The sequence below is a fragment of the Fundulus heteroclitus genome, unplaced genomic scaffold (genome assembly GCF_011125445.2).
Source record: "Fundulus heteroclitus isolate FHET01 unplaced genomic scaffold, MU-UCD_Fhet_4.1 scaffold_62, whole genome shotgun sequence".
NCBI classification, from domain to species: Eukaryota; Metazoa; Chordata; class Actinopteri; order Cyprinodontiformes; family Fundulidae; genus Fundulus; species Fundulus heteroclitus.
The window spans coordinates 1,457,368-1,474,554 of NW_023397055.1; the positions used below are offsets into that span (position 1 = coordinate 1,457,368).

The 17,187-nt window shown below is 39.8% G+C and overlaps 1 protein-coding gene across 3 annotated transcripts; it reads right to left on the reverse strand.

The window, feature by feature from the left end:
* Positions 1–1,347: 1,347 nt before the first annotated feature.
* LOC118561359 (gastrula zinc finger protein XlCGF57.1-like) lies at positions 1,348–12,299 on the reverse strand. 3 transcript variants are annotated; one of them, XM_036133409.1, is made up of 3 exons: positions 12,244–12,293; positions 3,617–4,634; positions 1,348–3,457 (listed from the first exon to the last, which is right to left on the reverse strand). In XM_036133409.1, exons 1-3 carry the CDS (start codon positions 12,287–12,289, stop codon positions 2,563–2,565), a joined length of 1,959 nt encoding a protein of 652 aa, XP_035989302.1. In that variant the 5' UTR covers positions 12,290–12,293; the 3' UTR covers positions 1,348–2,562. The 3 variants fall into 3 exon arrangements, 2 of the variants coding, with proteins under 2 accessions (XP_035989302.1, XP_035989301.1); XM_036133408.1 differs by having other exon boundaries at positions 1,348–4,634; XR_004929988.1 differs by lacking the exons at positions 1,348–3,457; positions 3,617–4,634 and adding an exon at positions 8,870–9,077 and having other exon boundaries at positions 12,244–12,299.
* Positions 12,300–17,187: the final 4,888 nt, after the last annotated feature.

The following is a 17,187-nucleotide window of genomic DNA, read 5'->3' on the forward strand; positions in this document are numbered from 1 at the left end:
AAGTTATAGTTTTGTTTGCACCTGCTATTAATATTAGCAGGAGATATCTAACGGACTTCCTCAGCTCTTGGGGTAAACTACCCAGGAAAACCGTAGTAAAATCACAGCTTAAATTTAAGTCCATTTTAGTATTGATTTCTTTTATCACTCCTGACCAGTAGGATGCGATCTTAGTAGATTCCCAGAAGATATGAAAATTTCCTGCAGACACATTCCCACAGTTCCTCCAACATTTTGCCCTCTCAGTGTCGTTACAATGTTTACTTTTAATGTAAGGTGTAACAAAAAAACGCCCCATGCATGTCCAGGAAAATGGACCTTACCAAGCTCCGCCCACAACTGACCTAAAATTCTGAAGTCTCACAAACAAAGCCTCGCAGCGCTTTAATTCTACGGAAGTTTCTATGTAAACATGGCGGTTTCCACTTGGACTGATTCTTTGCGGAGTATTCCTGACTCGATTAGTGCGTCATTTCTGCCTGATTTTGAAAAAATATCATCGACAACAATGGACAGAGGAATTAACAAGTTCATGTCATCATTTTTGGATGAGTTAAAGGTATTTGAGCCACGCGATGCCTCCAAAGTTGTGCAGGTCACAGCAAAATGCTATCGGTCGATGAGGAAAACGGCAGACCCTCACTCCCTCAGCATTAATATAGATGTGGACAAGATAACTGATGCCTATTGTTCTTGCAAGGCTGGGTAAGTTGTGCATTCATCGTTTTGTCTGTTACTTTTGAAATCAGTGGATAATTCCTGTGGTTTGTTGGCAAATGTTTGTGTGGCTAGCCTGATACGCTGTACTTGGTGCTAGAGTGGCTAACACGAGGAACAGTTTCGTCCAAATTGTGTGTACTAACAAGCTCTCTGCTCTAATCGATGGTCTCTTGTCTTTGCTGTCCTGCCTACTTGCACTTTCCGATGCTCTTTTTGGTGCGCGCCTAGCTTTATGCACTCGCGCTCCGTCTGCTGGTGTCGGATAAGGATGGGACGCTGTTGGCCCATCCCCGCCGACAAAATGCTAATAAATAAATAAATAATAAGCAATAAGTATTATAAATTTGCTTTAAGTATTAAAGCAAATTTATAATACTTACACCAGCACACACTCCCTTGTTCTTGTTGATCCTACGAAGGTTGAGCTGCTCGTGTGGTCGTGCACAAGCTTTGATCCAAGCCCGGCATTCTGCACCTGATTTTGGAAATCTGTGAATTTTCCCACCACAAATACGATCAGGATATCTGACATCACCAGTACAGATACCCCACTGGCAATGGAGAACCATTATTTTTTATTATTTTTCGATTATTAACTCGAAAACTTTATGCCGGTATGCTAGTACAGCAGTAGTCTAGCACTACATTAGCTTGTGTTTGTGAGACTTCTTCGAACGTTGTAGCCACTCTATGACGTAGAATGGGCATCAGCCAATGAAAAGCGGCCCCTCTGGTAAGGTCCATTCCCTCCATAGGTCAGAACTTGACGTGTGGATCACAGATTTACAAATATTTAACCAAACATCATCAGTTATTGTTATTTTAGCTTCTTTTTCCCATTTAACCTTTAGATATGTTGTATTACATTTTCTCTCTTTAGACATGAGAATAGTTTGTATATTGTTTGTTTTTTTTGCAAGGTCTTTCGTTGCTGGAATTTAATAAGATTTTAAGTATACCTGTCTCACGAAGAACGAGCCCCAGCTGTCTCTCTGTTTGGTGTGGAAAGTATAGCGCCTCTGATTGGAAGAACGTGAGGAGAGTGGTGAGGACAGCAATAAGGATAATTGGGGCTGCTTTTCCCTCTAAGTACATTTCATCCCAGCGCTGCGTGTCGAACTTTAATGATCCTTTTAAATAGGACACAACTCAACAATTTTACTGCATTTTGCACCATATTTGCGCAACACTGAACTCTGACATATTAATGCTTTTTGCACCATTATATTAAATAGTTATTTCTCCTACATTGTCACATTCTGAACACTGCTGCACTTTATACTGTAATGTTATCTATATTCCATCTGCAATCTCACGACACTGTCACAAGTTGTATGCAACAAAATTTCGTTTTAGTATACACCCTGTGCATACAAAATCATAATAAATTTGTCTAAGTCACTTGATTTAATAATGTTATTTCTCCTGGAAAAAAATGACTCAAATGGGTAACTTAGGAAGCTAGAGGTCACTGTTGTGAAAGATCGACCAGAAATTACACGTACGGGCACATCCTGTGGCTATTGTTTACATTAACTTGAGTTTAGTGGTTGCAGCAGTGTGCATAGACTGACAACACAGATGTACTACAGCTCAGTCTGAACAAAATAAATAAAAAACTTAAAATGTTTTAACAACTCTAAAGATTAGCTACAACAGAAATGCTGAAACTACCAAATGAAAACCTTGTGCGTTTGATGACAACGCACAAACATCTATCAACAAACTACAGCTGTGTTTGAGTTGGTTTTCATCGCCGAGACATTTTCTCTCCTGTATGGATTCTCATGTGTCTATTTAAATTTGATGTTTGGGAAATCTTTGTCCACATAAATCACAACTCTAAGGCTTCTGTCCTGTATGGATTCTCGTGTGTGTTTTTAAATGTGCTTTTTGGCTAAAGCTTTTTCCACATAGATCACAACTGAAAGGCTTCTCTCCTGTATGGATTCTCATATGTCTATTTAAATGTGATGTTTGGCTGAAACTTTTTCTACATAGATCACAACTGAAAGGCTTCTGTCCTGTATGGATTCTCATGTGTATGTTTAAAGTTTCTTTTTGGCTAAATTGTTGTCCACAATGATCACAACAGAAAGGCTTCTGTCCTTTATGGATTCTCATGTGTCCATTTAAAATTGATTTTTGGCTAAAACGTTTTCCACATAGATCACAACCAAAAGGCTTCTCTCCTGCATGGATTCTCGTGTGTATTTTTAAATACCCTTTTTGGCTAAAACTTTTTCCACATAGATCACAACAGAAAGGCTTCTGTCCTGTGTGAATTCTCATGTGTATTTTTAAATTTGCTTTTTGGCTAAAACTTTTTCCACATAGATCACAACAGAAAGGCTTCTGTCCTGTGTGGATTGTCGTGTGTTTTTTTAAACTTTCTTTTCGCCTAAAACTTTTTTCACATAGTTCACAAGAGAAAGGCTTCTGTCCTGTATGGATTCTCATGTGTATGTTTAAATTTTGTTTTCGGCTAAATCTTTGTCCACATTGATCACAACTGAAAGGCTTCTGTCCTGAGTGGATTCTTATATGTTTATTTAGAGTTCCTTTTTCGCTAAAACTTTTTTCACATAGATCACAACTGAAAGGCTTCTGTCCTGCATGAATTCGTGTGTGTATTTTTAAATACGCTTTTTGGCTAAAACTTTTCCCACATAGATTACAACTGAAAGGCTTCTGTCCTGTATGGATTCTCATGTGTATGTTCAAAGTTTCTTTTTGGCTAAATCTTTGTCCACAATGATCACAACAGAAAGGCTTCTCTCCTTTATGGATTCTTGTGTGTATTTTTAAAGACCCTTTTTGGCTAAAACGTTTTCCACATAGATCACAACCAAAAGGCTTCTCTCCTGCATGGATTCTCGAGTGTATTTTTAAATACCCTTTTTGGCTAAAACTTTTTCCACATAGATCACAACAGAAAGGCTTCTGTCCTGTGTGGATTCTTGTGTGCATCTTTAAATATGCTTTTTGGCTAAAACTCTTTCCACACAGATCACAACAGAAAGGCTTCTGTCCTGTGTGGATTCTGTTGTGTATTTTTAAACTTGCTTTTCGGCTAAAACGTTTTCCACATAGATCACAACAGAAAGGCTTCTGTCCTGTATGCATTCTCATGTGTATGTTTAAATTTTGTTTTCGGCTAAATCTTTGTTCACATTGATCACAACAAAAAGGCTTCTGTCCTGTATGGACTGTCATGTGTCGTTTTAAATTAGATCTTTGGCCAAAACCTTTTCCACACAGATCACAACCAAAAGGCTTCTCTCCTGCATGGATTCTCGAGTGTATTTTTAAATACCCTTTTTGGCTAAAACTTTTTCCACATAGATCACAACAGAAAGGCTTCTGTCCTGTGTGGATTACTTTGTGTATGTTTAAAGCGCATTTTCCAAAAAATGTTTTACCACAGTCTTCGCAGCTAAGCTTCATTCTTGTCTGGACTTTTCTCTGTGAGTCCACATTTTTCTTGTCTGAAGAACATTTCTTATATCCAGTTTCTGACAACTTTGTCAGCCCAGAGAGAGGGTGCTCTTCATCACTGTCCTCTTCATCCTTCTCAGTGTCTTCAGGCTCTGAAGAAATTGAATCATCTCCATTATCTTGTATCCTGATGGATTCTTCTCCATCATTCTCCTCTGGAAGCTCTCTACCTTTAATTTGGTCTGGATAAAGTTGTGAGAGTAGCAGGGACTCTTCATCATCCAGAGTCTTTATGGGAGCAGCAACTGGAAACCTGATAGTATTAATCACCTCCTTCCCATTGAGCTCCTCTCCTCGCAGACTGATGTAGACTCCCTTCTCTTCCTTCTTTAAGTGTGGGGGACTTGGCTGATGCAGGTCAGCACGAGGTCTTTGGTCTAAAGAAGCTTCTTTAACAATCCGCTTCTGAGCAACATCTGCAGTAAACATTGAAACACAAAATGCAAATTAGAAAGGATATTCATCTCAGTCTGAACTGAGGCACATTTTAATAAATATATAATTAAATAATAAGTAAAAATAGCCATGTACTGGAATGGAATTAACTTCACATTTATTAAGATAATTGATGATATTGCAGACACGCTGACCTACATCTGTAACTTATTTGTAAAATTGCAACGGTTATTCCTTTTTTTAAATACGCTGCTAATCACATTTGGAAGAAGATTTGATTTTTTTTTTTTTTTTAACTAATCATTTATTCACACAAGTAAATAAGTTAACAATTTAGATTAGATTAGATTCAACTTTATTGTCATTACACAGGTACAAGGCAACGAAATGCAGTTTAGGTCTAACCAGAAGTGCAATAGCAGCAAGTGCAGGATAAACAATAGTTCCATATGTACAGGCCATGGGTTATTACTGAATAAATATAGAGATGGATACTATTATAGACAATTTTACTGATAGATTTGTCCTATTAGTATAATATATAGATAACTAGTATTGTTAACTAAATTTTCAGCTGGATATGTACCGAATATAATATACAGGTGGATATTACTATGAATAGAGTTTTACAGATATGTACAATAGCATAATATACAGATGATTATTATAACAGAGTTTACATGTAGTATGGATATATGTACAGATGGCTATTACTATAGGCAGAATTGTGAGCATGATATACAGGTAGCTATTACTATAAAATGAATAAAGTTTGGACAGAAGCTATTTAAATTAAAGTGCAGTGGAAGGTAATTGCATATTAGAGTTAAAGTACGGTATTGCAAATGTATATGTAAACAATTGAATAAACAGTCAGCAGTGCAAATCAATATTCAGTCAGTTAGTAGTGCAAGATGCATGTAAACAGTTGTTACAACAGTAACAGTCAGGAGCGCAGGTGAACATTACAGTCTTGTAAATAACAGAATAACAAAATGGAGGTAGGTGTGAGGAGGGAGAGGAGAGTCTATCAGTGAGGATTAGAGTTCAATAAAGAGACAGCTCTGGGGGAAAAGCTGTTCTTCAGTCTGCTGGTTCTGATCCGGAGGCACCTGAAACGCCTGCCGGAGGGCAGGAGAGAAAACAGTCTGTGGGCTGGGTGGGATGAGTCCTTAAGGATGCTGCGAGCTCGATGTAGGCAGCGTTTCTTCTGGATGTGCTCAATGGTGGGTAGTGGAGACCCGGTGATGTGTTGGGCGGCTTTCACCACCCGCTGCAGTGCCTTGCGCTCTGTTGCACAGTTGGTCAGGATGCTTTCTATTGCACAGCGATAGAAGTTCACCAGGATAGTCGAGGATAGCTGATTTTTCCTCAGTGTCCTCAGGAAGAAGAGTTGTGGTGAGCTTTCTTGACCAGGCAGGAGGTGTTGGTTGACCAGGACATGTCCGCTCAGATGTGGGTCCCCAGAAACCTGAAACCGGAAGACACACTCAACAGCCATTACATTGATGTGGATGGTGTCGTACGTGCCTCTTGAATCTTTTCTGAAGTCCACGATGAGCTCCTTCGTTTTGGTAGTGTTGAGGAGCAGATTATTTTCAGTGCACCATGTAGCCAGGTGCTTGATCTCCTCCCTATAGGCAGTCTCATCGTTGTTGCTGATGAGACCAATCACCATAGTGTCGCCTGCAAACTTGATGGAGTTGGAAGCGTACACAGGCTTGCAGTTGTGGGTGAAGAGGGAGTAGAGAAACGGGCTTAGCACACAGCCCTGTGGTACACCAGTGTTGAGTGTGATGGACGTGGAGCAGTTGGAGCCTGATCGGACATTCTGGGGTCTGTTGGTCAGAAAGTCCAAAATACAGTTGCAAATGGAGGGGTTGATGCCCAGGCTAAGTTAATATTGGCTATTAACTTAGCCGGGATGACAGTGTTGAATGCTGAGCTAAAGTCAACAAACAGCATGCGTGCATAAGTGGTCTTATTGTCCAGATGTGTGAGCACAGAGTGCAGTGCCATGAAAACTGCATCCTCTGTGCTCCTATTGCTGCGGTATGCAAACTGGTGTGAGTCCAATGCAGATGGTAGCGAGTCTTTTAGGCGTGCAAGGACCAGCCGCTCAAAGCACTTCATTACAATTGGTGTGAGTGCTACAGGGCGGTAGTCGTTAAGGGACTTTGGGCTGGAGTGTTTTGGCTCTGGCACAATGGAAGTGCATTTGAAGCATGTTGGTACAGCTGCTTGGGCAAGAGACAGGTTGAAAATGTCTGTAAAAACCCCAGCGAGCTGCTCCGCACATGCCCTGAGCACGCGTCCAGGGATGTTATCTGGTCCAGCTGCCTTGTGTGTGCTGATCCTGCTCAGTGCGTTGTAGACATCTGTGGAGGGGAGTGTGATTGGCGGGTGGTCGGCTGAGGATTTGAGCTTGGTGGCAGTTTCACTGTTGTCTCTTTCAAAACGAGCATAAAAGTCATTCAGCTTGTTCAGGAAGTTGACACCAGTGGCTGCAGAGGTGGAGTGAGTGGGTTTATAGTCACTGATGGCCTTGATTCCCTGCCACATGCGTCGGGGGTCAGCGTTGGAAAAGTGTCCCTCTATCTTAAGCTTGTAGCAGTACTTGGCCTCTTTGATGCCCATTTTCAGATTTGCTCTGGCTGTGCTGTAGGCCTGTGCATCTCCTGATCTGAAGGCAGTGTTGCGCGTCTTCAATAGGAGTCGCACCTTCCCACTCATCCATGGCTTCTGATTTGGGTATGTGGTGATCTGCTTCTCGGTTGTAACGTTGTCAATGGTGATATTAATATAATCCAGTACAGAGGAGGCATAACAGTCGATGTCTGTGTGAGAGCCACTGGTGGCTTGAGAAGCAAACATCCTCCAGTCTCTGTGTAGAAACCTTTCCTGAAGTGATGAATCTGCTCCTGCAGGCCACACCTTGATGGTCTTCACTGATGGCTTCACACGATTGATGAGAGGTGCATATTTGGGGATGAGGAACAAAGAAAGGTGATCTGACTGACCCAGGTGGGGGAGGGGTGTCGGGACATAAGCTCCAGCCACATTTGTGTAAACGTGGTCTAAAGTTTTGTTTCCTCTGGTGTGGCAGGAAACATGCTGGTGAAATTTCGGTAATACTGACTTTAAATTTGAATGATTAAAATCACCTGCGACAATAAACTAAGCTTCAGGGTGAATGGTCTGTTGTTTACTGATGGCTGCGTGAAGTTCTTTCATAGCAGGCTTAGCATCAGCGTCAGGGGAAAGGTAGGCTGCAGTGATAATAGTGGAAGTGAACTCCCTTGGCAGATAGAGCGGTCTGCATTTAACCATGAGAAACTCAAGGTTAGCTGAGCAATGTCTCTCAATAATAGCAGAGTTTGTGCACCAAGCTTTGTTAATGTAAATGCACAGTCCCCCGCCTCGGGTCTTACCGGAGCCATCTGATGTTCTGTCCTCCCGGAATGCCCCGCTAGCTCAATAACATTGTCCGGTATTCCGCTGTTTAACCATGTTTCTGGGAAAATTAGGACATTACAGTTCAAAAGTCTCTTGCTGCATGTAATGTTGAGTCGGATCTCCTCCATTTTGTTCAGCAGTGACCGTACATTGGCAAGGAAAATGCTGGGTAAAGAGAGCCGGTGTGGCGTTAGCTTTAGCTTAGCTCTTAGTCCTCCGCGCGCCCCACCGCAAAATTGCAGAATCTGGAGAGACCGTGAGCCTCGCGATCTAATCGTGCCGCCATCTTGGTTTTAAGCAATGCACTATTAAAAACGTTTTCTTCCAGTTTAAAAAATATTTACATTAAAAATATTTTTATTCTTTTTTAAATCAGACAGTGCACAGAATTCCCCTAAAACACCAAAAAAGCACAAAGTCTTCTAAATTCCCATTGGACACAAAAGCAGAATTCTAGCCGCAGCCTTGCCTTTACATTGCACCTCCACAAACTATTGACAGCAAGCTGAGGTCCATCCTACACTCTGTCCTGCCGAGATAAATAAATGGCCATTTTTGCCTCAGAAACTGAAAAATTTTACATTTGGGACTTTATCGTATTTGCTCTGCTGTAAGGAAATCCATTAATAAAAATATAATTCATAAAAAACACACCAAAAAGGCTAAAGACACTCAATAGGTTAAAATAAAAACTTAAATCTCTTACAATCCATAAAAACGTGAAAAACACTCCCGGGCAAACTGCAGAAAGGACATTAATTTAAAACTCCCAAACTAATGATTGATAAAAACAAGTTTGTTGCAATAGCACCATGAAGAATCCTCCACTGAAGAACACCAGTCTGTTTTTTTATTGGAGGTTTGTAAAAAGTTCTTCACTGGGGCTTTTGACCTCCAAGCTTGTCCACCCATACGCTGATGGCCCTTTTTTCCTGCTGGTCTCCAGCGACGGGACCCGAGGCCACAGGTTCCGAGCTGCTGCTCCGCCGCGTCTGACGGGGCTGATCCTGTGCGGTTTGGGCACATTTTTATCAAATGTCCCTCCCCTCCGCAGCCAAAGCACTTCATGTTTGAAGATGTTGCAAACAAGATGTAGTCAAAGTCATCAATTTTAACTTTAAAGCACAGATTGAGTTCCTCGTCACGCTTGTTTAGAATCATATAGAGCTGTCTCCTGTGTGAAACGACGTGTTTTAACAAAGGTGACTTAAACTCTGACAAGATCTTTCTAATAGGGAAAACTATTTTTCCATGCCGAGACAGCTCTTTGACGAGGAACTCGTCGCTGATGAAGGGAGGAACATTTGATAAAATAACCTTCGTAGCTGCATGAGCGGCAACACCTGGAAGATCGAGCCGTTCACAGAGATGCCCGACTCCACCAACAGGTGTTACTGCTCCACCTTCTCCACAAACAAAACCACGGCTCCGTTCATGCGAGCCGCGGACTTAATCGCACCGTGAACAATAATTTCCCCCACAGCCAAACAAACTTCCTCCACGCTGCACGGAGAACCAACACCCACCTTGATGCCGTTCCTCCGTGTCAGCGTGGAGAAAACACCAGAACCACCACCATGGCATTCAAGACCTGCCGCCGGGCAAAACCCAACGGCCACCAAAGCCCCCAAAAAAAACCTAAAGCACAAAAAAAAAAAACACCTATATACGTAATATTTAAATACACCCTGTAAAAGATAGAAAAAAGTAGAAAAAAAACACTCAAACAGATTCAACTCACGCTCTCTCCCTTCTTTAGTCACACTCCTCCCACACAGAAGAAGAAGAAAGTTAATAATAATAGACGAGTATACCTACTTTGACAGTTGTTTAAAATACTATAAAAAGGGTTCAGTAAAAGTCTTTAATTATAAAGCATTGACAACCTGACAGTGTCAACATGGTTTAGGAGAAAACAGATCATCATCAATGGCATTAATGAAGTTAACAGAAGAAATCATAGAACGGATAAAAGTAAATCATCAACTGGTGTTTGATAATTTTTGATCTCAAGAGAACATTTGATTCCTCTAATCATGACATTTTACTAAAAAACTGGAACGGTATGATATATGGGGTAGCATTTAGAAAAAGGTAATCACTAATCAGAAATTTTAAAAAAAGTGGGGTCCCATATTTAATTTGTATATAAAAAAACATAATCAATGTTTCAAACTTGGCAAAATACATATTTGAAGATGATACTAGCATGACCTGTATTGGAGGGGGGAAAAATCCACCAACTCACTATAGAAATAAAGAAAAAAAATAACACTGGTTCAAAAATCTAATTATTAAATTTAATAAAACATGATGTTTTGAAACTGCAATAAATCAGAAAACAATGCAATCAAAATAATTATTGACAGTGTTGCTTTAGAACGACTCCATGAGATCAAATTTCTGGGTGTTTTATTGGATGATGAATTAATCTTGAAACTTCAGATCTGCCAAGTAAAATCAAGACTAGTCAAAAGTGTTGCTGTTTGAGGAGAATATGATTTGTTCTAGACCACAAATATCTGGTTATTTTATTTAATACTCTCATTGTATAATATTTGAATTATTGTGTGCAATATATTCAAAATAAATTTCCAGCCAGTATACATCATACAAAAAGTGCTAAACTGATTTGCTATCTTGCGACTCTCAGCCATGTTCAAAGTTAACAGTGAGAACAGCAGCACTACAATGAACAGCTAACATGATTTAATAAGCTTGTTTTACATGTCTTACAGGGTCATGACAACAACTCTCATTTTCTGGGGTCTTGGGGGTATAATATGGTCTGTTGTGCCCTGATGAGGCCGTGTTAATGTCAAAGCTGAATCCAGAGGACCTGCTCAGGAGCTATCAGCTTTGTAGCTTTGCTCAGAAACGGTCAGATCACAAAGGAGTTGTCTTTCCATTTAGATCGTCTTTCTATGCAATTCATATTCTCCAATCAGAGCACACCATCAAGAAAAACAGCCTTCACCCTTACAGTTGATAGGAGCAGCAGTTAATGGAAAGCTGCTATCAGTCTCCTCCTTCACCAGGCCCCGGGTTCCTCCTTTTCCTCCTTTTTTAAAGTAGTCTTTTTGTGTTTATTCTGTTAAAACGTTGTATAAATGCTAAATGCTGCCTCTGTTATCCATCCATTCATCCATCTTCTAACATGTCTATCATTGTGGGGTTGTGAGGGGTGCTGGTGTCTATCTCCAGCTGTCAATGGGGGAGAGGCGGGTTCACCCTGGACAGGTCACCAGTCCATCACAGGGCAACACAGAGACAAACACAACATGCAACCATTCACACACACTCTCACACCTAAGGGAGATGGAATTAGAGGTGGAAATAGATCACTGTTTCAGAATTAAAAGGACATGTTTTAATACGTTGGGATGTAAATATCACATGTTGGGGTGGGTGATGCTACAATTTTTTAAGCTTAGATTTCCATTAATGTCAAAGAATAAAGCTTTTTGCCAGCAGCCAGCTTGTGTCTCATTTATCCATCTGTCTCTTTTTATGTTTGTGTCTATCATGTATTTTTATGCATGTTTACATTTTGAAGCCCACCTGCCTTTCTTTCTTCCTACTTCTGAATGAAAATCTCTTCAAATCTAGATCTGTCAGCGTTTAGAATATTTTTTAGTGTAATTTATTTACATCATAACATATAAAATTTTAATCTTGTTACATTTGGGCTTCTGAATAAACTCCCCTTCTTATTTCATTTCGTAATAAATGACCATAGAACGGTTTGCTTGTGGAGAATGCTCAATATTTGGCTTAATATTTATAATAATCGACAGATGTTTGATTATCATCATCATCATATTTGTATTAAGCAAATGTTCTCAGTATATTGAAGTAATGAGGGCAGGACGTGAAATAAACAAATGCATCTTTTTCTGTTACAACATGCTACATGCTAAGCTAGCATTAGCACCTCTATGCTACATGCTAAGCTAGCATTAGCACCTCTATGCTACATGCTAAGCTAGCATTAGCACCTCTATGCTACATGCTAAGCTAGCATTAGCACCTCCTATGCAGAGCTGCAGGCTTAGCCAGTTTTCTGGGGGAAACTCTGCAACAATGAAGAGGAGGAATCCATCAGCTGCTGAAAACGGCTCCTAAACTTTAGCTCCATCCACACAGTTAGCATGAAGAAGGAAATCTCCAAACCTAATCGGTGCAGCAGAACTCTGGGCTGGAAAACATCCCCCATCATCGGTGTCTCCTCTGCTGCGTCCTGCCGCTCTTTGAGCTCCTGCTTCCCTCCAGTTTCTCCGCTGTGCCTCCAGCTGCTGGACTTCTTTCCAGACTTCATCACCTGCAGCAGCTGCTGCTCTCTTCCAGCTTCTGGACTCACAGCAGAACAACAAAGAACTCAGGAGGATCAACGTGGCTGCGCGGCATGAACACTTGCAGAAAGTGGCGGGGGGACAGACCACGCGACAAACCCATACCATATATGGAAATGACGTCACCACACTCCGGAAGTGAAACCAGCAGAAGTTTCTCACGTTTTTTCTTTGGAAATCTTTATTATTTCTTGCTGTTATAACATAATCGTGGAATCTCACGTTTTTTAAAAAAAAGTCTTTGTTGATTCTGTCCATAGTTAAAGTAGAACTATGATAAAATAAATAAATGTACACATAAAGCTAATGTTGGTATCCAGTCTTCAAATAAAACAATATATTATATATAAATGTTTAATTTGTTAATTTTTACTTTTTTTTATTCACAACCAAATAACTTTGCTGTTTGTCTTAAAAGTAAAAGAGACAGTGCTGCACAGGTCAACTGAGCCAAAGTAAAGGAAGCTTCAGCTTCTGGCCTCAGAACAAAGAACCTGGAGGAATTCTTCTTTGTTTAAATTTTTGCCAGTTAGCAAACAAAGAAATATTTGCGTTACGGTCATCTACCGGTAAGGAGTGTGGACCAGAATGTAGTTCTTTTTATATGACATCACTAAACTTCAGTTTTGAAGCGCAGCAGGGTATCGCTACATCCGGTTACAAGCTTTTATGTAGAAAATTCAGGAGGTCAAGACATGTTTCAATGAAAATCAGCGCAATTTCATTTAGGTATGACTGAGAGCACAATATTAAACGTGTTGTATTGACTATCTTTATTTTCCTTAGTATCAGTAGCGATCATTACTGTTATATAGATGCTTTGATCGGGACAGTAACATGAAGATTAAAGCTGACATGCAGCAGCTTGTTAGCTTACTTTACAGATTGTTCACCTATCAGAAATAATTACTGTAGCTTGTTTGTCATTATAGAAATAAATTTTGTTTTTCACTGAGTGAAAAAAGAGACATTTATCTGCTACATTGTTCCCCTTACTTGATTATGGTGACGTGTTATATATAATTGCAGTCATGAATTCAAAAGATCTTATTCCAGTTGAATCTTTTTGTTCATTCCTATTGAAAAAATAACGTTGGTGGGTCTATTGGACAGTACCTTCTGATTTGTGAATTTTCTGTGTTGCGTCTCTCATAATATATAATTTGCACTTTATGTTAATGCACTTTCCTTTTTCTTAATTTTTGTACAAAATACTGTGCATTTTAAGTAGAGGCCTTAAACTGGTTTGTTTATTATACTGTATTAGTAATGACATGTGCTGCTGACCTCTTAGTCAGATCAACCTTTAAAAAAGAGATCTTAATCTCAATGGGAGTTTATCTGGTTAAATAAAGGTTTTAAAAAGTATTATAATTAATCTATTTTTTCTCCCCTTGTGTCCATCTCTCAGCAGCATCATATCCACCAAGCATGGCACAATCACAGAGAAACTGCTACTGCAGTGTCCCACAGTGTTCGAACAACAAAAAAAAACTTTCCATATCTCAGTTTTCACGACTTCCCAGCTGATTCTGAGATTCGAGCCTGTTGGATGACGGCAATAAGAAGAGACGAGGGGCCAAATTTTAAAATCCTTTGCGGCAGCACTTATGTCTGCAGTCAGCACTTCTCTTAAGAGGAGACCTACGTTTCTGCAAGTGGTTGAAAGAAGTTAAGGAAGGAGCAGTACCATCTAAATTCCTGTGGAATGAATGGGGCAAAAGTAAGAATACAGTATTTAAATTGGTAATAAATTAATAGATAACTTTTACTCAGAACTCAAGAACTTTTCTTAAGGGGTTCATGCTAACTCTTTCTTTTAAAATAGCGGTTGCTGTTTTAAGTATGACAATCACATTGCTTGTTTGAAATGACATCAAAACAATAACTTTTTTATTCTAGGAAGAGGTGATCAATCTGCAAAGCGAGCAAAAAAACGCCTTGCAGCTGATAATGAGACGCCTGTTCCAGGGAGCAGCACAGAGGACTGGTCCCACCTGGAGGCAGTGCGAAAAGATCATGACAGCAGCTGCCATCCCTCTCCTGTTGTTTTTCTTTTTACAAATTAAACTCATTCCTTCTTTCTTAAAGATAATTGAGTTATAATAATCTTATTTACCTTTTCCCAAGATAATTTCAGTGGGTCACCACATGCATTTTTATTAGAGCTGTCAAAATCAATTTGTTAATAAAAGGAAATTGATCTGAGAAATTAATGTTTCTAAACAAGTAAATTATATCCACCATCATATTTGACACAATAGCAATAAAGACCTTAATGTTCCTTTTTTCAGCTCTAGAAAATTTAGAACTCTTTTTAAGCTTACTGACAGCATCCAATTATGTGGATAACCCAAAAATGGATAAGTGATGCTAAAGTGTATTCTCCTCTTTTCTCTAAAGGTAAAATGGACAGAGCTGCTAGGAATATTCAGCAGTTGCAAATCTTGACACTTGAACACAAAATCCAGCAGCTGACCCTTAAAAACCAGGAACCATTAATTATAAATGTTGTGTGACCGACGAGGACTACCGTTACTACACAAGATTCAGCTCCAAGAAGGTCTTCACTCTGTTTTGGGAGTCTGTTAACCCGTCTGCATCAAGGCTTATCTATTGGTCCAAAGCACAGCGTGCAGCAGAAGTGACGAATATAATGATGAAGTAATGGCTGACAAGGGTTTCCTGATTGAGAAAATGCTGTCTGAGATGGGGGTAAATCTCTTCATCCCACCATTAAAGAAATCAACCCAGCTCAACAAACCACTCAGAAGATCCAGGCCATCGCCCGTTTGAGGATTCTAGTGGAGAGGGCCATACGAAGGGTAAAGGAACACCACATTTGGGATGAGTTGTTCCGCTCTCCATGGTAGGATCAGTGAATCAGCTGTGGGCCATCTGCTGCCTGATGTCAAATTTCCAGGGACCTCTTGATATCAAGGGGGACAAGCCAGTCTGAGGCCCGCTAGCTTGGATGTTATCTTACTGCAAAAGGCTTTACAGCTATGACCCTGTAAGATTGTAATTGGTTGCATGTAAGCATTGTAGACATTGTGTCTTACTTTGAAGTTGAGGACAACTAAAATAAAGTAAAAAGAAACAAGAATGCAGTATTCATTAAATGGTTAATTTAATTCTCAAATATGTCTACTGTTTGTAAGTTTTGAAGTTCCCCAGATAATTGCTCACACCCCAATCAACAAATATCCATAGATGCTGCAGATATCTGTCTTATATAACATATTTAAACAACATTTTTTCATTTCTATACATCTGTTAAATTGCTTATTTCGGCTTCACAACCATTTACCGGTAACAACTATTTACACTGTACTACTGTTTTAAGAGTTGTGACTTAAGAAGACATTCCTGTGAATGTTGTAGTAGAAATCATCAAGCTTTTCCTGCATTGAGTGGATAATCTCCTCATCCCTGAAGACTCTTCCTACTGTAAAGTCAGTGTATGTATATCTGTGATGAAATCACACCACCGAAGGCCGGTAATGGCTAGTTGTCCCTGTATCTGAAAGTGTCGTGATTTGTCTTGATGAACCCAGACAGAGCACACACACACTCACGGACCTATTTCTGAGAGTTTATTGAAAGAAAGATGAGTAGTGGATGAGGAAACCAGAGAGACTGTAATGGACTGGAACTGGGGTGTAGATGGGAGCAGGAGGACCAGAGAGTTCTTGAAATGCAGGGCTGCTGTTAGACCAGAGGTACAGGGCGAGTCAGTTCTTGGGGTGTAGGTCTGCCGGAGCACAGGGATAACAGGCAGATATCTGGTCCGCTCTGAAAGGGTGTATTGTAGACCAACTAATGAAATACTAGAATCTGAACATATTACTGATCTCATTTGTCTAATTTCTAATAATTAGTTCCTTCTCAATTTTCTATGACATCTGGAAGTATCCAAGGCTGTATTACTGGTAATGGAACAATTTTGTATTCTATAGCTTTAGATTAACAACTATAGCTTTAAGGTGTTTGCACTTGTTAAAAAAAAAAAAAAAAAAAAAAAAAAAAAAAAAAAAAAAAAAACATCCAGAGCAAAGGGCGACACCTGGTTGTTTGTGCCTCTAGAGGCCTTAATTCGCTTTACAGCCTCTGAATAAGAGACACTTTCTAACTTCTTAAAATCCTCTAGTTTTTAAGTTTGGAAATGGGCAACACATCCTCGGAAAACCATGGTTTCCCCACAGTTACATCATTTCACGTTATCGTTTGTACATTGAGATTGATCATGTTCTTTGCTACATTTAATCCAAAAAAAGGTTTCACAGGATACACTATGGATCCTAGAGTAACTCTTTGATTGTTTCTTCTTTAAATATGAGAAGTATCAAAGTAGTTTTCTTCAAGTCTTCGTCTCCTAGTCTTAAACCTTTTTACTCCCACCAGTTCCTCCCCTCAGGGTTTTGAGTAGGTCTCCCTCATATATGTCTGGATTAATGTAAATGACTCGTTTTGAACCTGGATGAGACTCTTGACTGATCCCTAGCACAAATCCTTAAACTTCTCATTTACCCATTTCACTGAGCTTCAGAGCGTTCACTCTCTGGGTTTCAGACTTACAAAACATCAATACGTTTCCACTCAAACCCCCCAGAAAATCAATCAAAGTACACGTGGTAAATGTTATGAATCTTTTTATTTTCAACTAATAAATGTTTAGTTCAGTGTTATCACAGAAGACAGAGGAGAGACTTTAAACCGGCTGTCTCAAACTGAAATCCTCGAGGGCTGGTGTCCTGCAAGGTCC

Bases quoted from the DNA above. Each gene is read 5' to 3' on its own strand.
- LOC118561359 (XM_036133408.1), bottom strand. From the start codon at position 12,289: ATGATGGGGGATGTTTTCCAGCCCAGAGTTCTGCTGCACCGATTAG. The intron at 4,635-12,243 runs GTTTGGAGATTT...TGTTTACTGCAG, and splicing joins AGTTCTGCTGCACCGATTAG to ATGTTGCTCAGAAGCGGATT.